This window comes from Pelecanus crispus, chromosome 2, assembly GCF_030463565.1.
Source record: "Pelecanus crispus isolate bPelCri1 chromosome 2, bPelCri1.pri, whole genome shotgun sequence".
In the NCBI taxonomy this organism is placed as follows: Eukaryota; Metazoa; Chordata; class Aves; order Pelecaniformes; family Pelecanidae; genus Pelecanus; species Pelecanus crispus.
In genome coordinates, this window is record NC_134644.1 from 136,672,383 (window position 1) to 136,696,057 (window position 23,675).

Consider the following 23,675-nt stretch of genomic DNA (forward strand, 5'->3'; position numbering starts at 1 on the left):
CCCAGGAGATCTGGCTTGCGGTTTTCCCTCGCTAGCAGCCACGTGGGAAGCGCGCTGTTGCGGCCAGCAGGAGCGAGTGGAGCGGGAGCCGAGCAGGGTAAGGGCTGGCTTTGCTGGAGCTGGAGAAGTGTGAATATTTATGCATCAAATGTCAGTGTGAATGATTGCACTCAAGGGGAATTGCGGACTTAAAATGCGGGGGGCAGGGTTAGAGCAGGCCAAAGAATGGGACTAAACATACATGCATGCAGCTGGGCTGGAGCCAAGCTATTACAGAATATAAAAAGCAAGAGGGAGATTAGATCCAGAGAGACTGAGACCCACTCTGCTATTTCACCACTGAAGACTTTGATAGGGCTTTGCTTTAGCTAGATGTGAGTTGCTTGGCTGCAGGATTCTCTGTGTGAAACCCCATGGCCCACTCGGTACAGGGAATAATTCCTTCAGGTCTTAAATATTTCATTTAATGTACAGGAAACTAAAATCTTTAAGCCAGAAAGACTCAGAACCTGTGAAAAGTCAGTCACACTCTAAATGGCTCACACAGCATAACCCGCATTGAGAAATACTAAAAATCCATTAAACGCTTTTAAATGGGTGTGCGTAAGGAAGTGTAAGGTGGAAAGATAATGCCATGCTATAAAGATCAGGAGGTGACCTCCTAATGCACTGCATTGAGTCAGTAATCCAGCAGCTGCCACTTTAAACGCGCTGACCGAAAGTATTGACATTCTCTGGGAAATGCCTAAACAAGAAGCAACTTTTTTTTAATGTATGCTTTTCTGTCTTCCTCGACCTCAGTATCATTGATTACAACAGCTAAAACAAGAAGTATCATGCTCGATTAATACTAATTTCAGTAATGGACTAATAATGACAGCTACGCATCAGAGCTTTATTTATTGTTTTGTATTTTCTTATTTTAAAGGCAAATGACTCGCTAGCTTTAACAGAAGCAAGTGGCACCTCAGGATTATAGTACCACTCATTTACTACCTTAGTTTTGGAAACCTGTTTCTTTATAATGAAGATAAAGGTCTTGTTCTTCAAGGGGAGAATGCATGCAGGAGGTAAATGTATTTGAATTATCTTTATCAAAGGGCAATAAAATACAAATTATAACAAAATACACAAAACATTGAATGCAAAAAGACAGATCCCGATTTCCTTATTCAGGAAAAATTCCTTTCTTATTTCAGAGAGGGTCTCAAGCATAAGATGCTGAGCTGACATTCATATGGAGAAACTCCATTGGGAAAGGTTTTATTCCAAGGGCAATTTACAGTCTGGGCTTTCCTTTCTTTATCTGTACATTTGGAATTTTCCTATATCAGAAGTCTTGAGGTATCATTCAATTACTCAAACTAGTGCAAAGCAGCCAAACTCAAGTCCCAGTTACTTAAAACAGAATTTGAAGTAAAATTAATGTGTAATACTCCCAATCCAAAAATTAATCAGCGTGGGCATCATTAATCTTCTTGTGCCTTCTCTCTTAACTATTCCATGTTATTGACCAGACCTTGGAAAAATCCAAATGATGGAAATGATTTTTTAGGACTGCAGATCTCAAAAATCATGTGCTAATAGCTCCTTTCTTCTTGAAGTAAGAGACTATAAGCATGCCTCTGCATAACTGCTAAGAGTATCATATACGGAAAGAAGCAGCTGCTTGTGTATTCAGGTCACAAACTAGGTAAGACACTGGTTAAAAACAAACTTCTTTCTTGAGGAAGTTTAATAGGCAACCAGTTTAGCCTACCAAGTGCTGATAGTTTTACATGCTTCTAATACAAAGCATTACTTCTGAATAAATAGGCAGTCACCTTATTTTTCTGAATGCTCTTAAAGGGCAGTGTTAAGTTCAACATACAAAGACACAGATAGCATAACCAAAGAGATGCCAATACCTTTCTTTGTGAGCTTTGAGGAAAAAAAAAATAAAAATCCAATAATGGCCAAATCTTCACATCCTGTAACTTCTGGGTTTTAGAATTCAACTTAATTTTGGCGTTACTTCAGATTCCTCCTCAACCTACGTCAGAGAGATCAGAGAAGACAGATGAGATCTTCACGTCAGAACCACACCAAAGCCCCTGTTGCTCCTGTCTTCATTAAGGCTTCTGAGGGCAACACAACATTTCTCCAAAACATATAAGCAGGGTTATCAAAAGCTGCAGATGAAAAAAAGGTCTTCACCTATTTGTGAGGTTATCGACTGATGCAGTGAAAGCCCTTTTTTTTTAACCAATGCCAAACCTGAGGGCAGACTAATCTGAATTGACGTAATCTGATGATCTGGAGTACTATACATTCCCTTATTACAAAATTGACCAGCTTTTTCCACACAGAAAAATGGTGACAGTTAACAATTTTGGCCAGATAAATTTGTATCAAGTTCCACAAGAAACAAAAATCTTAGTAATAATCAAAGCAATTTCTCATCTAAATGAAATCAGATAAGACTCAGTCTTTTATTCCAAAACATTTTACTACAAACTACGTGTAACTGATTATAGCCAACTTTACTGGACATGTAATTAGTGATTACTGTGACAGTCTAATATATTAACTCTCTAAGAAAGGAAGATCTTTTTGCTCTGATTCTTTTTTTGAGTTAAAGTATTAGTCTGTTACATGGATCATTTCACAGCTGGCTCTGATTTATCTTGGTTTTGATGCAGCAATTAATTCTGCTTACAATTAAGAGAACAGAATGATGTAGCCAGTCATTTCTGTAGTGTCTGGTTACAGTGTTATTTGACTGAATAGGTAAGGTTCAAATACATTTTTTTAGCAGTGAACTCCTAGAATCCTTCAAGGCCACATGACTTAAAGTAAAAACTCACTTTTTTTTTCTGGAAAAGTAAAATTTATTTGTTACAGTCACAATATGTAACATTTATCATTTAGTGACTGTAAATAAGCAGTTTCACATGTTAATTGATTCCCCTCAGGGCTCTGTTAGTCAGGATAGCTACTTTGTGTAGTACATGAAGATAAAAAATCATAAGGAAAACATGGAAGAGACTTTCAGATCCCCTCATTTTTATCAGTTACACTCTGAATTACAATGACAGACATTCCCATTCTAACAGATCATGTGTCATAATCCTCATCCTGAAAAATCAACAGGCACATCTTGAACACCGACTCGATTTTTTGGCTATTTTTTTCCCCTTCTTCCCCAACTTCAGAACTTTTTGATTGTATCACAGGCAGTTCTATGCACTGCTTTATACCAGCATATATAAAGAAATAGTATGGCATTACATTAACTTACACCTTGCACTATTTTTAATGTGACATTTAAGAAAAATAGGATTTTTTCATTGGTTACTGATTTACATTTCAAATGTGTACACAGTGATTACAAAGCCTGTGTATCTATACATATATTCTGATCAGGGTCAGAGCAGTACCAAGGGGAGGTGTTCAAGCACTGACGCCTTGCTTTGTTCCTCTTTCGGTACTTCTAACACACCAAAAAGCTGCGGATTGCTCTGAAAGCATCAGAATCTTTACTGGCAAGGCCTGGTCTCGCACCGCCTAGGCCCTAGGAATGTTTTTTAGTGGGGAGAAGTACTCCCAACAGTAGATGATGCTCAAGTTAGGAACCGCTAAGGCCCATCTGACATATCCAAATCTTTGCAACTGGGTGGGATGCATCCCAGGTGCTGGAAGTGAATTTGAGGAGGTATAGCTGTTCCTATATAACCAGCGGTTGTAACGCTGTCCTCCAAAATGTAGCATCTCATCTTGCTAGATGAGGGCACAATGGTTGCGTTTTCACCTCAAGTTTGTTAAAGCAACTGCTTTCAACTTTTCAGATATGGGAGTATGCCTACAGAACGTGTGGTGGGATGCAGGCAGGCAAATAGTGAAACAGTGTGTATATCATTGCAGTAAATTAGTTTGTTGGAACTGATTTCAACTGAATAGCTTCCAGAGTTATACCGAGGTATTACAGAATTTATTTGTATATCCCTATTCAAGTAACAGTCTTTATTTTAACTTCAGATTACTTTTTAAATCTCTCATGCAGGTATCTGTTTTAAAAACCTGAAAACATGGCATTATTTCTTTACTTTGTTAATTTGATTCATGCTTTGTGTATATAAAAGTGATTTTTATAATTTTGTAAATTAGTTACATGATAAAAAATGTTCAATGCTAACGCAGCAGACTAAAATTGCTATGAAGTTTTGAGTTTTTATCTCAACAGTAGTCTGTAAAAGTACCGACAACAAAGATGTAAGGATAGGAAAAAAGTAAACAATGCATACTGGATGTCCGTTTCATTTATCTAATAACTACTATAATGAACACGTAACGCCTGAAAAATAGATGTGCAAAGATTTGAGTTTGCTTTTTGTTTATTTTACCATCCTAAAGTAGTACTTCATTCCTGATATGATTTTGATGGAGCCATTTACAAGATGCAGCTCGCTCTAAAGTCACTGAATAGCCCTCTCTGTATATGCATTCTGTTTAAAATGTGATTGGCAGTTGGACTCGATGATCTTAAGGGTCTTTTCCAACCTAAATGATTCTAAATATTCATGTATTTTATGTGGAAGGTTTCAAACAGTCTGGGTTTCAACATTCTTGAAGGTGTATTACAGCCTGCAGACCCAGATGTGCCCTGGTAATTTTTTTGACCTACTACTGGCTGAGAAGTTGCACGTGCCACTTGGTCTTCTAAAGGTCTGGGAAACAGCACGTATCTCCTGGAAGAGGTAGCGGACTAATGCAAGCAAATGTGCTCCTGCCAGCTTGCCAATCAGGAGGCATATACCTCCCGACAAGAATGTGCCTATATGATACCCGGTCATCCAGACACGTAGCAGTACCTGTGGTCTAGCTGGCAATCTGCTCATCAGGAGACGCGTGCGCTCTCCCAGTGATCTGAAAAAGCATTTAGTCTTTTCAAGGGCACGGGGGGTCTATTAGTGCATGGGTTCTGTTACTGTATTTTAGATCCTTTCTCTTTCCCGGTTTTGGGCACAGCCAGCAGCACAGAGAACTGGAGTGGGGAGGCATGGACACAGGAAAGAAAGGATAATTTCCAAATCAAGTAATCTCCAGGTAAACAGCAGAATTCATGGCCAAAAAGGGATGCCTTTTATCACTCTATTTGGGATGCTGAATGAAGTGGCAGTGTTAAGTACTATGGATTTGGCATATAGTAAAACTACTCTTTTGTTTTTTTTTTTTTCCCTAATTACCACTACTGAAATTTAAGTTTAGAGAGAAGATAATGCTGTTTGTACATAATCTTGCATGTTTGCAATAAGAGTTATATTTTTCCTTCAAAACAGATCATGAATTATCATGGACAGAATCATTCAGCACCACATTCTGCTGAATTAATTCAACAAGACTGTAAACACGGATACAGAAAATACCGTGAAGATACACAATCCTGTAATGTTAATTACGGTCTTACAAATGCACTCACACTCGCCTGTGCAGGTAGTGCATATCCTCCAGAAAACAGGGAACCAACCACCAAATTGGCGAATTGCCCGCTGAAACCTTGTGTGGGCCACAGTAACCAGAAACTGTTTACACCTGATCTCCATTCAAATAGCTCTGCTTCAGCAACAATATTCAGTTTCAGAACTTCATCTTTTCAGCCTTATGCTTTATCTAGCATTACAGTGACTCCTCTCATATCCCATATCATGGCTGAATAATTCAACAGCAAGTAAATTCCTTACATTTCTCTTCCACAGCCTTCATCGCTAATTGCTGATTGATATTTTCTAGACCTCACTGAGGAAATGTTTGCATTTTTCCTTCAACACCACCACCAAGGAAAGGCAGTGAGACGGGCTATAGCTGCTGGAAAAGGCACTCCAGGTCTGTTCAAAACATGCTCTCAGCTCTGCCGAAGTGCTCCAGCTGGTATCTCCAAATATTTAATGCATGTAATTCTGAATACAGTTGGAGTGCTTGTAGGCTATTCAGTGGGTAAAATCAGCTGTAGGGTGCACAGCTAAAACTGCACTAGTTTGTACCTTAACTCTGTATTTCTCCTTTATCTGAAGCCAAAGCTGAAAATATTTTTTATTTTTGAATTTTCAAAAGTATTCTGGAATTGATATTCAGTAAGATAACAAGATTTAGGTTACCTGGAGTTAACATATTCCCCCACCGCCCTCTCAAATAAGAGAACTATATTCTGTAATATGAAACATGATTGCAAAAGTTATCTTTTGGGTATACAATCATTATAATCTCAGTATCAGCCCTCCCCAAAAAACTGTCATATAATAGGCTTTAATAATTCTATTTATTACAATGCCAGTTAGATTCATATAAACAAAAGCCCAGTATACATGCAGAACATGTACATTCTTACCTGTTATCAAATACACGTTACTCTATATAGATTTCAGACCACATAAATCACCTCAACTCAAAGCTTTTATAAATATTTAATAAATAAGTAAATAAATAAATACATAAATACATACAATGTTGATAAAAGTACCTGCCAAACTGCTAAGAAGAAGGAGAACTAACATTGCTCACTGCAAGTTCCTTCCATTTGAACGAGAACTTGAACTGTACGGGATGTGCATGGTGGCTAGGAGAGTGGCTTATGATTAGTTGATGCAAGCCAGGGTACTTATTACATGCTGACTATATAATTTAAAGATATTACCATATTGCTAATCACATAACATGCACTGGAGAGACAAAACGTGACTTTCCCACCAGATTCTGAATTGCTGCAATATTGCTACGAACACCTACTATGTTATTTCATTCCATGAGTAAGGAAACGTGGGCAGAAACTGCTGGTTACAGGTTAAGTTTACAACATCAAAATTTCAACAACTTCTCTACTCAGGGAAAATGGATAATAGTGTATCCCATTGGAAGGTATTAGGTATCTTTAAAATAGTTAAGTGATTTGTTTTCTTTTAATTACTTCCTGCCAATATCCGTAATTCTCTCTAAATGTTCAGAACTAACTTAAAATCCAATATAAAATTGCTATTGTTTTTATATCATCAAAAAAGAAAGATTAATGACATATTTCAGTAATCTAGTAATAACTGGCCTTTTTCATTGTTCAAGCTGTATGCAATCCTCAGTGGATCTTAGATGTAGGTTAAAAAGGTATTTAATGCCTGTTTTTCAGTTGCCAAGGTCAAACATCACCTAGCATGTATAGGGAAAGAGGAAACATCTGTTGGAATAATTTATTTGACTAACACACAGGGTAGGATTAAAATTCACTAATTTCTTTGGTCTGATACTGAACTTCAATTAAGCAAAACAGGTATTTGTTCAGTTTGACAAAATTTCCTCACTTTACCTGTGGGCACATTTATGCATATTCCCAACTACCGGATCTGGCAAGGGAATACTGTGATTTGTCATTATTTCATATCTGCATATACTCTGAGAATTAATATGTCTGTATTTTGATACCACCCCCCCCAAAAAAAACCCATTTTAAAGAATTCACAAACCTTTAACTAATTCCCAAGACACTTTGGTTTCCATGGAATTCCACTAATAACAAGACTAGAATATGTCTCAAGATCAGTGATTACACATGAAATTGTCATGTACAGCAACCTTCAGCATCCAAGATAAAAGTCCCGCTTAAAAATTTTTTGAAAATATTAAATGCAAGTCATCTGACTGTAGTTTATTCTATCCTTTATGTGAATCAGAGTAAAATCTTCTAGACTAACAGTAAAAACAAAACAAATCACTCAAATTGTTTAATTTGCAAATGTAAATTAATACAAATACACACATTTTATTCTAATCAAGTAAGGAAGATGCAATCTTTGCCTTTCTAGGGTCAAAAGGGATTTCAACAGGGCCAGGATTGTACTCCAGATTCTTAATACTGGGAAAATTTTTGTCAAGCAAAGCAGCTAAACAATTGGTCAGCTTTTTAACACAGTAGAGTAGAATCAGGATGCTTTATCTCTAAGGAGATAGCAGAAGTTCTTACACTGAAGAAAATAACTTTCTGGGAGGTGTCATACACACATGTTCCATCCTTTATTAGAACTAAGGGGAATGGTAAATTAAAAGTGTAGTTTTATTCAGCCTGGCCCAAAAGACAGAATGCTAATAAAGATGAAATGCAAGCTGACAGAACACTGAGCATGTGGATAAACTCATTGTACAATGGAATTAAAAGGAAAAAAAAGCATGTTTGTATGGCATGAGGCTGTAGTAGGCTGTAACCCCTCTAAATTTCACAAGCCTGGACTATTCACTGGAAAATAATCACGTAGTCATACTATTTTGTGATAACTAGTGCATTGTTCCTGCAGTTCTTGTTTTTAAACTTCTCCACTTCTGCAGCAGGAAAAAAATTCAAGAATGGGCACATATATGACAAGTTCAGTTTCTTTTTAGGCCAGAATATATCTATTGTCACATGAAGAACAAAAATGATACTTCGGAAGAGAGCAGCTCTGTGATTTGCAATTCTTCTTCCCTTCTCAAGGGAAAAGCAGCTATTTTTAGTTGGAACAAATAATCAGTATGAACAAAACTGATGGAATGGAAAGCGGTGAGTTGTCAAGAATAAAATAGCATTAAATGTTGCCCAGTTAAATTTTCAAACATACTAATAAATTCTGATTTGAATGCAAAATAAGACACTACATTTAGTAATTTAGTTACAAAAGAATACCTATGTCAGTTGGATTTATTTATTTATTTTATCTATAGCATTGCATAAATGATGGACTTTTTTGTTGGCCAGTACAGCTGATAAATAATAAAACAGGCTAAAAGTAGTATTAAAAATCTGGAAGGAGTGATATTAGGTCCCAAATACTGAATTAAAATATTACTACAGGTAAAACTGGAAAAACTATAGGTCCCAAACTGCAAATCCCTGTGAGCAGATTTTATTTCCACAAACAGTTGCATTAGAGTTCACAAGGCTGCTTATGTGAGTAAGGAATACATACGCTAAACTCTGAATTGTTTAAATTATTCTAATGTCTAAATGTCTGTAAGGCACACACATCAGATTTTCTTTCTTGATTATCTTGATGGTCTTGAGCCACAGGAAAATGCTAATCAAGTACATAAGACATGTTCCAGTGTATTTTAGAAGTTAAGCTATAATGATGAAAAGTGATTGTTTCTCCTTCTGCATATTACTGCGTGTGTGGGATCAACTTTCACCAATGTTGTTGACAGTAACTATACTTCCAAGAATTAACTTCTATATTATTTTACCTTTTTGGAAGATTACAATCAAATGGATGACAGAAACTAATAACACTGGAGTAAAGTTATTACTATTAGCTAGTCTACTGATTTATAAGCAGAAACTGAAATCTATTATCCTGTCTTTCAAAGACAGACAGACAACAATTACAACATGGTTAAAAAACTCTGAAACTGATTTCAGATGAAATTCTACCTTCATGTACTAATTTTCCAACTGATTCAGTAAGAGCTGTACATGCAATAACAACAGAACTAAGAGGAAGATGTCTGAGGAACATACCTGTGTTTTCATCTGATTTTTTTTTTTTTTCCAGGATTCTTGGCAGAGGTTTTCCTTTGACTTTGTGCATCTCGGACAAAACAAAAAAATTTGTTTTTTCTTTCACAGAGTGACTGTAGTGAAAGGGAAGAATAGGATAAGGTGTTTCAAAGTCAGCTGCAGAAAACAGAGAAAAAAGGATTCATTCAATAGCCCAAGTCAAAACATATCTATTTAAATATTCAGTATGATTGATCACAGGTTCCAATATATCTTGTTATAGAAAACAGTGTAATAAGCCTTAGGGTAAAATACCTCAAATTTGATAATTGAGAATGGAAAACTTTGTATGAAATTATGGAAACTGCTGCAAACACAGATGAAGGTGAATATTAAAGTAGGTATTCATATTCAGGTAGAGTTATTTGAAAGGGAGTAAATTCAATTACATAGCACCCCCCTATATCGGTAGTTATTCAGAAGACAGAATATTACTTTCAGAACCATTGCCATTCACATATGGCTTCCAAACTCTAAGCAGACTGCAACTTTCTTGGGGCTGAGACTGACAGGCTCAGTGCTTTTCACTTCATGTCTTCAAAAATCTTCATGAGATTTCATGAATTAATAATTTGTGATAGTATGGCTATAAAGAACTTGCTCTCTCCCCCAAGTTACATATCGCAGTTTATCTTCTCAAAACAACAGTGTAACTGCCACCAATTTTATTTTATTTTATAAATATGGTCATTCAAACCATTTTGAATAATTTGAAGTCTAATGTCTGTTTCCAAATCCTGCAAGATGGCAAGACATGCTGTTAAGTCACTTATGTTTTAATCTGCAGTCAACTCTATAACAACAACCACCCCCACCCCACCATTTTTTAAAAGCCTCAAAGTTTATTTCAGGTTTTGCTTGAGTTTCAAAACTAATTTGTTTTCCCACTTCAAGAACCTGTGGCTTTTTCTTTTAAGTTTAAGTCTTTTTTTCCTCCCAGACTTTTTTTTTCTTTCCAAGTTTGAAACTTTTACTTCTGCTAGACATGTATCTTGTGAAGGCCTTTAAAAGGACTGGAATTTACACAGATCAAATAAGTAGCAACAAATAGATTTTAAAAGTCCAATATATTTCATGCATATTTATTCTAGAATGCCCAACACTTTTTTTTTTTTATTATGGAAAATAATAATGATTATTTACAAACATTCAAAATGTATTAGCTACTCCTGTCCATAATTCTGGGAGATTGGGATGGGAGGAAAAACCACCACATGAACTATTGCTAAAATTAAATTTTATGTTGGAAAAGTTCCATTTCTACTCCTGTGTTTTGGTTGCACCACCAGTACAAGTCTTATTCCTAGTACATTTACTGTTAGCTACTATTTTATTGTTTCTATGATATTGCAAATAATCATGAAGTAATTGATTAGCTTGCTTACAAAAATGTAGATAGGCTGCATGTTCGTTTGTCATTCTGTCTTTATTTTTTTTCCTGGCAGCTTTGGAGGCTTTCCAATTCATTAGGAACTGTCTTTCCATTTCTTTAATTTCTTTCCCATCAAGGGATTCTGTCAAAGAGAACATTTTCTGTGATACCCGAAGTTAGCAAAAAGGCTGTACAAAGCTGTATGTGATGTGTACTGATTCTGTATTTGCTCTCTTCAAATCTTTTTTTCTCTTTTTAGTCTTTTGGTAAAAATAATACCCAATACAGCTTGATATTCATATGAAAGCTGCAAGAGTGAGTTGACATGCCTTAATTACAAAAGAAAGCATCTATTATTTTTATAACTTTCACGGGAAATACATATATTTCACATTCAGTTAACATGCAACACCTTATAGAAAGTTTTGAACAAAAGCTATGCTCTTACACAAGATATATATAGATGCAGAAATTCAAGTTAAGAGAGAGAAACTGCATGTCTTAGCAATCAAGGAATCCTACTGATCATGAAGACAGACAGACAGATTTAGGTCTTTAAGATTAACTTTACTCACTTAGGTGCCATAAAGCTTACGCTCTATGTTTCCTTGGTTGCAGCTGCATTTTTGAGTCAGACCAAATGAAATACTTGGCCACAAATTTAGGTTTTGTTAAAACTGTCCTAAGGCACTGTTATTTTCATTGTGCAGATAGGCTTTTTTTGTTTTCTTAATGGCCAATGTTTTGTACTCTCAGAAAAAAGAAAAACAAGTTCTGTAATTACAACTTTTAAGATAATTGCCACCTTTATCCAAAAAAGTAAAAAAACGAGCAGATATTTTTTCCTTGTTTCTACAGTATGAATACTTACATATATAGAAGACTAAGTTGCTTCCTTTTATGCTAACATTATCTCAAAATAATAATGTAAACTGCATCACAGTAAGGTTAAGATTAACAAATACATTCATAATGTAAGTGTAAACCACTTTTAAGTTTAAGGACAAATGTTATATAACAAATTCAAACCTGTACAACTGTAACTGTACAACTAAAACACCTAAGCAACTACTATAGGCTGATAGGGGAGTAGACTCAACTTATCTTTGAAAATCAGTTTCACAAAATCTGAAATATGAACACAAAAAAATCTTATTGTCTTATAACAATCTCACCAATCATCTATTATAAAATGAATGATTACTACTACTAATAGCAAAAGCTAAGCAACACAATTTGTGCAGTTGATTACATAAGCCATTTTAGCTACACTACCTGTACATAAATTAAAAATTTATCATTTGACATAAATACTTATGGCAGTGATTGTGTTTACATACATAGTGCAATTCAAGAACGATTAATGTATCAGTTATTTTCTACAATGGTGAGGGTTATGGATGGGTTTTGGGGCTGGCTATTGGTTTTATTTTTTACCTAAAGTTCGCGACTGTACCACAATCCTGTCCCTGTACTTTGGCTTGTGGCAGATGGGGTTTCCTGTAAGATCCATTCTACGTAGCTTTGTCCATTTGTTTAATACAACTTCTAAATCCTGCAATTGATACAAGAACAGAACGTTGTGATTATTTTTCCCCCTCCAGAGTAAAATTCAGTAGTAATGCGATTTGTTCAGCCAGGTCCAAATCCTGCACACAGAAATAACTTCAATGAGGCTATTCATGTATTAATATGTACGTTAAGAATGTGCATTTTCAAACAGAGTGGTGCGTAGCATTCCCTGAATATATCATAACTGCACAGAAGAAATGGTGATACAGTTGCAAAGCTCTGCATTTTTAAGGATACAGTAATGCCGGCTATGGAAAATTACCACTATAATCCCACTTATAAGCACCTAAAGATGAGGAATTACCAGCCAAAAAAATGTGTATGATATGTAATGTCTGTTAATACATCCCCATGGTCTTACAGAGCCCTGAAGTATCAGTGTCTGATTAGATTTTGAAAAAATTGTGGAAGAATTAATACTTTACAGAGAAAGAACAGACTCTAAAAAAAGCTAAAAATTGTGCAAACCATGGTAGACTGCTTCTCTCTTTATATATATGTAAAAATGTATTTTACAGGAGAAACAGTAATCCCCCCCTACATAACTGTGGGTGGTCAGTTACAGTATTGGCCCAAATAGTGAAATTTTTGAAATACACCTTTCTCCATCTGGGTTTCTGTCTGGTTAACCAAGGGCAGTATGACCTAGATGAAACAACTTCTGTCTTTTAAATACAATAAATTCAAGTTAAAAGGATGCAAAGCTTAGCAGGTTTGTCCTTTCTACTCAGATACCCTACTTCCTAAAATACTTTCTTTTCAAAATTTCACTTAACTGTCATTCTTGATAGGCTTCCTTATATGTGTGAAAAGCTTAAGGAGGGACTCAAAACAATCTGTATGAATACAAGAGGAGAGAGAATTTATGTTCTACAGTTGTAATAATTTGGAAAAAATCTACTAGCCACGATGTGACAGATTCTAAACTGCAAAGTCTGTAGAATTTTGTAGCTTGATGCCAATAATGAAGTATCTAACAATGTAGATATCTCTCAGCTCCTTCAAATTTAGAAAATCACCTGGGTAATATAAGCAAGGAGAATTCCGGTTCTGCAGGCTCTACTCCCTTGGTAGAAAATCCTCCTGGGAATATTCTATCAGTTATATAACACACGTTTAGAAAAATCACATGGAAGAAGAAGTGGCAGCACAGCGTCACACCTCCAAACCATATAATTTTTCATCTATCGATGATGATGGCGATATCATCTATCATCTGTTGTTAGCCGGTGAGGATAATGTCTTTTCAGAAAAATAGAGAGCATAAGTCTGGTTCTGTGAGGAGCAAGACTGATAAAACACCGCAAGAACCTCTGAGGACCAGTCCACATGAAGAAATATTGATAAATCTCCTAATGTTACATGGCAAAGCTTCATCAGCGTGTATCAGAATGGCAGTATGATAACCCCCCCAGTTCCTAAACTGTGCTAACACTTAATCACAAACACAGCAATTTAGGTGAAAAGTATTTTAGGCTAGGGTTATTAAAAAAGAAATAGCATTTAGCAAGTGCATTTACTTATTCTTACCTGAGCATTCAGGCATTGTCATGGAAATCTGTAATGTGTTTGAGACTTCACTAGAAAAATTTTTTTCAAGCGATAGTTTTGCAACACAAACTTGTCTATTACTGAAATAAAATGGATACAGTTTAACTTTGATGAATGTATACAAAGAGTCCTGTAGATTTTTGTTAGCTGTGACTTACTTGATAAATGACCCAGAACATGCTTACTCCAGTGTATGTTTACCTAAGAGCACACTAATCCTGTGCTGAAATATGATTACCCTTTCGATACGCTCTAGTTGTTCATTGCCTTCCTGTCTCTAATAAAGTGCTTTCACTTCCCAGCCTTTCAATAAGCTGTACTAAAGGGACCAGACACTCTTCTGGGCAGTCTCCGTTTGATAAATGATCATGTCATGCTATCACTATGAGGTCTCCTACAAAATACTGACGAGCAAATTATATTCCATTGGGGGGGGGAGAGGGGGAAGGGCAAGTGCCTTAGTAGGCAGCTGTAGTGCTGGCAATAATGTTCCTACCAATTAATGATGGCCATTTAAGAATTGGTATTTGACCAGTATGCTCCAGTTTTTATCGGAAACGTCTAGTCCAACTGCCCTAACTACATCTACAGACAGCAATTTGTCACCATTTTGACTACCTGTCATAATCTATTTGAGAAAAATCTATAATTTTTCTCTTGTTCCTGACTCAATTCTGAAGCGAATGAATTCATCTTTTGTGATATCCTCTTGTCATAATCAATATCGGGCAGAGGTTGAATAAATGAAAGACTTAGGAAATACAGATTTTTATAGGTATTTCTAGCTATGTTTTCTCTATCTATCCAAATACACAAGTCATAATCTTCCCAAAACTAATGTAATTAATAAATAAATAATATTCTGGCTTTTTGTAAACAGGAATAGTTGTGGGTTTTTTTAATAGGAGTAGTATTTTTAAAAAATTCCCTTAGTATTCCAACCCAAATACACTGCAGCCTAGAAGTCCTTGTGAACCTGACTAAAGTAAACTAGAAGCTCGATAGGATAAATAAATGAAGAAGCAAGAAACAGAAAACAAAGAAAAGCCAATTCTATTAAAATAAATTATATTCTTGATATCTGACCTATGATATGCTTTTTACATGTGGTAGCCAGTCCTAGTAGGTTATTTTGCATGAATTGAGAAAAAATACTTAATTTTGTTCTGTCTACTGTTCGGACTGCGTTATATAAACTTCAGTTATGTGAAACAAGGTCGTATGTCTTGATGTCTGTTAATTATGCTAACAATGCACTGAGTTAGCCAGAACCTTAAGTGCTTGAAAGCACTGGCCCTAATTTTCAACTATGCTGAAATCGACGTGATATTATTGAAAAGCAAGGGAGTATGGGTTTTCATAATAATGTGAAAAAAATGAGATGTTTAGATATAAAAAAAATTATACTAATTATACGAAAGTGAGAAAAGTCTACATGAGAAGATTGTATTTCATGCATTTCTTATGCCTTTCACATTTCCCTCTTTTGCAAAGATTCCATATTATTCCTGCTGCCATCTACCTCTGCTACACAGATCACTGCTGTTGACCAACCCTGCTAAGACCTGGATGGCTCCTCTAGAGCTTCTCTTCCCACCGGCTGAAGCAGAGCTGGGTACAGAGCTCTTCGGCACTTCTCTGTCATGCAGCACTGCCATGGTCTCTGATCAATGCCAAACATTCCTGGGGATGTTCTTGATGGCAGTGATGGGGAAACAGGAATGGGAAAGCAAGGGATGTAGAGCCTTTGGCATGAAAAAGAGGTATACTTCAGAGTTTTGAAAACAGTGGGGCAAGAAGGAGGAGAATGGAGGCAGCTTGTGTGGGAATGAAAGAGCCTTTGCTAGGCGTAACAAGTTCAGCCAGCAGAAGCAATTAAGTATATGTAGTACAATTGTATACCCCCTAAAACCCTTTCAGCTATCACAGTTGTAGAATAATGTAAGCTATGGCATCATGAAATTCAGGGTTGCAAATAAATTGAAACATACTCAAAACTTCCCTCAACTATTTTTTTTTAAACAGTGGATGTTTAAAATTGTTCTTCTGCTAGATGCTAACCATAAGTTAAAGCCTCAAGTACAGCTAAAACTGACTTTTTTTTAAATACTTTGCATGGCCTACTGCTTTTTCAACAGTCTGTTGGGGTTTTTTTTAGTTTAAATAAGAATTTATATTAGTGATAAGTAGAGCCTACTAAAATGTAATCTCTAACCATAGTAATTGTAGCTGGGAAGCTGGATACCAGCTGCACCACACCGTATGTTAGACACATTCAATATGGTCATTAACTTTACAGGGCTGCAAGGATAGGAATAGAAATACCCTATCTGCTCCATATTTTCAAAACTTGGAGATTGTTTAGAAAACACACAGGACAGTCACTTTCAAAATTTACCAGAGCTTGATCCAAGAGTAACTGATAGCAGCAGCAGCTAACTCAAATGCTAACCACATAATTTTTCAAAAGCTGTGACTGTGTAACATGGAAATCTAAATGTCTAATTGATTTGGGTAAATCTTAATGCTCGTCTTCCTGATGAGGAAATAATGACTTTTAATAATGTTTAAATAATATATACACAGTTACTGAATAATACAGGTTTTTTGTTCTCTCCTTATTCTGTTTCAGAAGATACTGGTTTGTCCTCTGAGATACTGAAAATGCTGTCTCTGAACTGGCAATCTCATTCTTAAAAATAATTGGTTCTTTGGCTAAGATAATCTTTTAAGATCATCACAACTGAAGTCTTTTGTATTTATAAGAAAGAAAAAAGACAATTAAAAAATCACTGTAATATGTTTTATTTAGAAAAGGAATCCTTTTCAAAAGGGAAGCTTTGGAGACACTACCTATTTAAAAAACTTACTGTTATTTTGATGTAACCAGCACATTCAATATGGTTTTAATTACCCAGCAAAAACCTACATGAATTGTATTTTGATATGAATTCAATCACAACTGCCAGCCAGAAACACAGCTTGAAATACAATACATTAATAATCCTCTAGTAAAAAAGAAATGCATCATTCAACATTTTTTAATATTAAAATGTAAAAAATGAAGAGTCCAAATAAAGTATAATGACCTAGAAAATTGCTAGATTAGATTATGCACACAAAGCACTGGAATGTCCTCACTAGTAAAAAGAACTGCCAAATTTAATGTAAAAGATATTAAGTGTTCTAAGAAGTAATAAGAATAGTTATTTTAATAATTACTAACCAATGAAACTTAACTTTTCTAAGGAAATAGAATGTATATGCAAATGGGTAATGAAAGAGTTTATTTTAATCAAGGCTTTGTCTTGGTGACTTGGGTTATGATTTAAGCCAATTCATTTTAGTATTTATTAATAAAAATATAAATTTCAAAAAAAGCAGAACAGTAATGCCTATATTAAATTAAATCAGTGTTTATTATGTCATTTATAAAGTTTGTTCCATGCTTCCACCTTGCAATGGTGGTGCCAGCATATTGTTCAACACAAATTTGATATTCAGTTACTGGCATGACACTAAAATTATTTTTTAACTGCTCTTTATGTCAAGAAGTAGAAGACATCATAACTTATAAAAATAATGAGAAGTGACAAGGCCAATACTCCTGTTCCTTTTTGCGGAGATAAGCTGGAAGTTGTAAGTCTAGAACATTCTGTTTGAACCACATTAATTCCTGCAAAAGGAAGAGCATAAATACTTTTATTTCATTTGGTTTAGCTGCTACTGTGGAAGCTAGAGCTCTTGCTTATGAAGACATGTCTTTCCTTAGCAGAAATTTATGATAGAAATTCAGTGTATACTTTCAAGACAAATACTTCTTATGCTACTCCAGCAACAATAGTCAAAAAGTTATTTTGATATTAGAATGGCTGTGAAATCAGATAGATGATCTGATATCCAAGAATCGTCTTTTATTTACATTAAAATACAGAATTAAAAACTGTAATATGGTAAAATATTGCAAGTTAATTAATGGCCACGTCATCTTTGCAAATTAAGCCACTGATAGTCACTCAGATGGCCGAAACATGCACACTAACTCTACATTTTGGACATATTATATTATAGTTTTAACTTCCATGCATTTACTAGATGCATGCGCAATTGCCAATTCACGTAGGCTTAAAGGACGTTTGGACATCCTAGATAAATGGTTCTCCATTTTTAATCTGAACAAGATTTTTGGATGAGAAAAGACAGCATACTTGGAAAGTCAGAGGTTCAGTAACTGTAGAAGTAAAGTTTATTTTTACTCATTATTTAGTGATAAAAATGAATTTGACTGATTCTTATCACCCATACTAAATAGAACAAATATTTATTTCAATACCTTCATATACTGAAGTTGATTGTCAGCAGCTCTAAGGTAAGAAAGATTTTCCAAAACTGCCAGTTCTTCTAATTCATCAATGTTGTTATTGCTGATATTCAACACAGACAAGGATTTCTGGAGGAAGAAAGCAGAAAAAAAAATTTTTTTTTTCATGCCATGCATGAGTCAAGTTGCAAATTCTTACAGAAAATTCTCTTAAAGGAAGAACAAGCATATGAAGCAGAAATATGCAAATACAACTACCATATTCCTCACACATTGTTTTATGCTGTCCTTGCGTCTTGTCCTCAAATGCTGTTTATTTTGGTTTTGAAGTCAAACCAAAGTAAGATTTTTTTCTCAATTATTTCAGGAATTCTTAGTAAATACGGACTTTTTGTTTTTCTCTAAACATGTTCCAATGCTTTACAGAGTTCTGCAAGTGCTACTAACGCTACATTTGAAGTACAAAACGGACACAGAAATTGACTGCCTTTTCCAAGGTTACATCTGAAGTGCATAGAGCTGAAATCTATATCTGATACCCATGTAGTCTCATGTAACAGCTGGACTGTACTGTTTTTCTTTCAGGCTTGATCCTACAAACCTCTCGGTATACATACATCTACTCCTTGCCCCTTTGTTGGAACATTGGTGAGTGACATAATGCACTTTGCCTTTTGTAACAGACAATAGTTAGAGAGATCTTTACATTCTAGATAAAAAGTAGGTGTGTTTCAGGTATTTACCTCAGGAAATTCTTAATGTAGTTTCATGTAAAAGGAACAAGAAGCTTCTATCTCTAGAAGATGTAATAGGGCACCTAATCCAGTGAGTTTAGATATGGGATTTACCATTAGTTAGAAAATGTCTATTTCAGCAGTGTATACAGAAAAAGTAACCCCCTTCTAAAATTTGACCAAGATCTACATTGGAGGCAGAAATTACCAGTGTCATCCTGATGCACACAGTGCATAAACTTAATCTCCTCAGTCAAAAGATTCATGATATTGTCATCATCAAAACATTTGCTTGTGGTACACATAGAGCTATATGGTCCCATATTTTTGTCTCTTTCATCTCTGACAGCATTAAGAACCAGAAACAGATAGAAGACAATGAAGTAAGAAGTGATGTCTTAAAGAGGGACCAAACACTTAACACTCAAAGGATAAAAATAGAATGTTTTTACATGCAGCTTCCACAAAGATGTTACATGGTCAAGAATGCCAAGTGTTTCTTAAAAAAACCAAACCAAAACAAACACCACGCCAAAAGACCTTTAATAAAAGCCATGAAGAACAAAATGCTAGCGAGTCTAGGCCAGGATGCTGAAAAACATTGAAATATATGAGTTATCCTGGGAAGACTACAGCTATATAACCTCCCTCTACTTTCATAATTTCTCCAATATAGAAGGAACAAAGTAAAAGTGGTCCCACAGGAATGGCTCGTTTCTACAGAAGAACTGCAGAACTAAAACTGAATGCTTTTCATTGTGTTGCTCTTAACATCCAGAAAAAAAGCTGTTTGCACCTTTTGCCGTTGCATTCTCTAGAGAAATACGTGAGGCAGTAAATAAACTAATGTAACAATCAAATCAGAGAAGTATCAACAAACTAATTCACTATAAATTAAGTAGACTAAGATAACTAACTGTGACAAATTCCTACCCCTTTTTTAATTTATTCACATTCTGTTGGTATAGGGCATCCACACATTTCCTTACTTCCGCTCTCTCTTTAGTCTTATTTCCATCCTTCATAGAAAAATAAATGAAGAAGTGGAATCTGCTGGACTCCTGGCTTATATAAGAATTGGGATGGGAGTCCCTTGGTAGAATTTGAAAGAATGACACCAATTGGGAGAAAAGGAAAACACACAGTGATCAGATCCTCATCACTTCTCTTAAAAATACTGATCAACTGATAAATGGCTCATTGAAACTCTCAAAATGTACTTACTGCCAGGGACCTAAGAGATCTTGGATCAAACAGAAGCTTTTCACCAAGAGGGAGGTGTTGACTTTCAACATGTAGCTCCCTTATTTCTTCTAATTTATCCAAACCCTCTACTACAGTGATGCAGTTGCCCCCCAAATACCTGCAGAATAGAACACAAAATAGATTTAATAGCCTTTGAAAGTAAAAGCTAACACAAGGCCTCAATATATTAAAACAATTAAATATTTTAAGTATTACTGAATAATATTTGGAAATTATAATAGAAAAAGTAAATAACCTAGCATGTGAGTAGAACATACAGCTAACAGATCCAAGTTTTTTTCAGGGGTTTTAGATATTGCTACTATTATTATTAAATGGCTGAAAAAGGAAAATAATTTAAATGCAAATAAATATGTTAAGATGATATGCCATCACTTTATTTTTATCATAGAACACTTTGTTAAAAAAACCATAAGCAATTACTTTTATTTGAAAAGCAACATTTAAGAGTTGAAAGGACCTTACTGGCTACATAATTTTTTTAATTTCTTAGTGTAATAATTATTCTTTTACTAGTAAAATAAATACATGATTTTCAACTCACAGTTTTTCAAGGCTTTTCAGCGACGAGAGATTTTCTATACATGTAATACAATTGTTCTGAAGGTAAAGGTGTGTTATATTTGAAGCAAAGTCCAAGTTCTGGATTTGACTGATTTGATTATCATATAAATACAGAACTCTAAGATTTTTACACAAAGAGAGGTCACCCTGAAATAAACAATAACAAATTAATGCTACATAGAGTTCACTCACTGCCTGCTTCTGGAAGCTGTGGATTGCTTTTATATTTAAGCTCTGCTCCATGATTTATACATTTTCATCTTTAACAAACACTTTTAACACCTATTTTTCCTAGAAAAACTGAATGTCAGTAATCACGTCCTGCATACATTTAGGACTGAAATCTATCATTACTGTTCTGCCGTATAGAAGCTGAGGACTACAGCCATCAGCATACATCCTGTATGACTTCATTCCCTTCCCTGCCTTCATCGGGTGAATTTCAGAAAAGCACATTATTAGTGTACTTGTCTCCATCAAACCTCTGTGATGTAATGGCAACCAGTTCTTGGCAAAGGAATACCGATTTATACAAAACCTTGCAATTCAATGTATTTTAATACACTTCAGAGTCTAAGATTCCACTCAAATGTCAAGTTTCTTTGAATGTATTCTTCTTAAATAACTAAAAGGTCACATGTTCTTATGAGGGTTTCTGTGAAACTTCTCTATGGCAACTGATGAACCAGTCCTAATCAAATGGACTGATCAAATCAGTAACTCACTATGGCTGTGCACATTCCTAGGAGTGGGCTGAATAAACCCATCTGCTTGCGTGGATCTGTTCACATGGAACAAGCTATTTAATCTTCTTGACTGAAATCACACTTTTAAAGCAGAAATCCACCATACACCACAATTCAGTTGTTCAGGGTTGAGCAAAACGTGCTCAGTATCTTGAGGGGATTTGCATTAACTCAGGACTTACTGAAACCTGTATAAATTACCTATTATTAAACTCAAAGGAAGGAGGACTGGGTTAAGTTTGCAGGTTTAGTCTTTGAAAATGCAAAGGTCATGGATTATTTTTTAAATGAATAAGCCCCAGGGAGCAATTAAAAAAAAAATGTAGATTTTAACTTGACTAATTTGAAAAAGCCACTACACCAGTCCAAATTTGTTAACCTCACTTGGCTTATATCCTGTTCCTGAACTCCCCTTTCCTTTCTCAGACTTCCTCTGAAATCTAAGGAATAAATCACTGATAGATTGAAAAGATTGTGCTGCGAGTTAACAACAATTTGTAAAATTCCCAAGACTAGAAAAAAATATGGCATTAACGAGAATAAGTGCTGCACTTAATAGTATGAAATATCATTACTACTTCCTTTGAAAACAATAAATTCTGATCTGCAAAATTACTAGTTCCTTACATCTTCTTCTATTCCAGTTCGCATTTTGATAAAGGTAACCATCAATAAATACAAGTCTTTAAGTAAAAAAACAAACTGTTGCAGAAGATATGAACTTTGGTTTTTAATCTCAGACCTAAAGTCTCCAAGAACACTATAGCTAGATTTCAATAGGGCTAGAGCAGTGCTGTCAAAGCCCTACACCTACTGATTCAATGGCAACAGCCTGGCTCTATTCTGTAGGAAAAGTGTCAGGTCTAAATAACTAATTTGAAATACTCTCTTTCTTAAGTGGCTAAAGATGTAAGCAAGTAGAATTATCATTACCATTCTCATGACTTCCTGAAAGCTCCTTTACAATGTAGCAACTGTACGAAATAATCAAAATAGCCAATTGTTTTGATTTTTTTTTGAGCTGCAGATTTCTAGAATAGTTCTGTGAAATACTGCAAAAAATACTTCACTTTATCACTTCATCTCTCTTGTGTAATTGCTTATATGGATTTTCTATTTTAATTAATTAATGGCAAAAATAGTCAGTGTACTGATAATAGCCTTCTTGTCTGCTACACAGATAATATGTATTTCCACAGTTTCAGGTAAGCAAAACACTTCAACAAGATTTTTACCACCTAAACAAAAAAGCAGCAGGTCGATAATAAGAAACTCTGCAGACTGTTGGAGGTACAGTCACCCGCTTTGATGTTTTATGTGAAAAGTTAGAGCTGAAAGATTATTTTCACATTTCAAATGCCCACACATTTAAAATCCATTTAAACTTTTACATACAAGCAGTGTTCACACACAATAACAGCAGTGAATGTTGAAGCATGTTTCCAAACAGATGTATTATTAAGGCTTAAATGCAAGTCAATATAAATGTTAAAACATAATATAGCTGTTATAAAATAGAAACTTGGCTTTTCTTGTTTGTCTCCCCAGCTATAAACAACTCATCATAACAGTAACTGCAAAATATTTGAGTAGCCAGGTTAAAAGGAATAAAGAAAAATAAATCTTACAATTGCATCTATATTTTTATCTGATAAATTCAGATGAGTTATTTTTCGCAGATACTGTCCAAAGTCCTCTTCATTGCGATTCTTGTGACTGATGCTTTTAGCAATTAGGTCCACTGTTAGTTGAACCATAATTCTGTAATAGGACAAACTGCTCTACCACTTCTTTTAATAGTGTATTCCATGTGCTCTTGTAAGTAGTTTTATAAAATGCCTTAAAAACAAAAAGGAAAATGTTATACTACTTGTACCCCAGATCTTCAACAAAGCTTATGTGTATAGTTCAAATCTGATGTTTCCCCACCAATTCCCTTTTTGCTTACAGTGACACATTTATGTATAGCCTTTGCTCCTTATAAAAACCCACCACTTTCTTG

General features: G+C 35.1%; 1 protein-coding gene across 1 annotated transcript; it reads right to left on the minus strand.

Annotated features, from left to right (window-relative positions):
* Positions 1-2,027: 2,027 nt before the first annotated feature.
* PPP1R42 (protein phosphatase 1 regulatory subunit 42) lies at positions 2,028-23,430 on the minus strand. Its single transcript, XM_075706072.1, has 8 exons — positions 23,302-23,430; positions 20,908-21,074; positions 20,322-20,460; positions 18,376-18,492; positions 12,357-12,474; positions 10,933-11,061; positions 9,509-9,664; positions 2,028-2,032 (listed from the first exon to the last, which is right to left on the minus strand). The coding sequence occupies exons 1-8, from the start codon at positions 23,428-23,430 to the stop codon at positions 2,028-2,030; spliced, it is 960 nt and encodes a 319-aa protein (XP_075562187.1).
* Positions 23,431-23,675: the final 245 nt, after the last annotated feature.

What these genes read in the sequence shown, in the direction of transcription:
- PPP1R42 (XM_075706072.1), bottom strand. Translation starts at nt 23,430, where the DNA reads ATGGTTCAACTAACAGTGGACCTAATTGCTAAAAGCATCAGTCACAAG. An exon ending in ATAAAAATATAGATGCAATT is followed by an intron (nt 21,075 to 23,301) that starts GTAAGATTTATT and finishes TGTTTATTTCAG; the next exon opens with GGTGACCTCTCTTTGTGTAA. An exon ending in GGTACAGTCGCGAACTTTAG is followed by an intron (nt 11,062 to 12,356) that starts GTAAAAAATAAA and finishes TCTCTTTGACAG; the next exon opens with AATCCCTTGATGGGAAAGAA.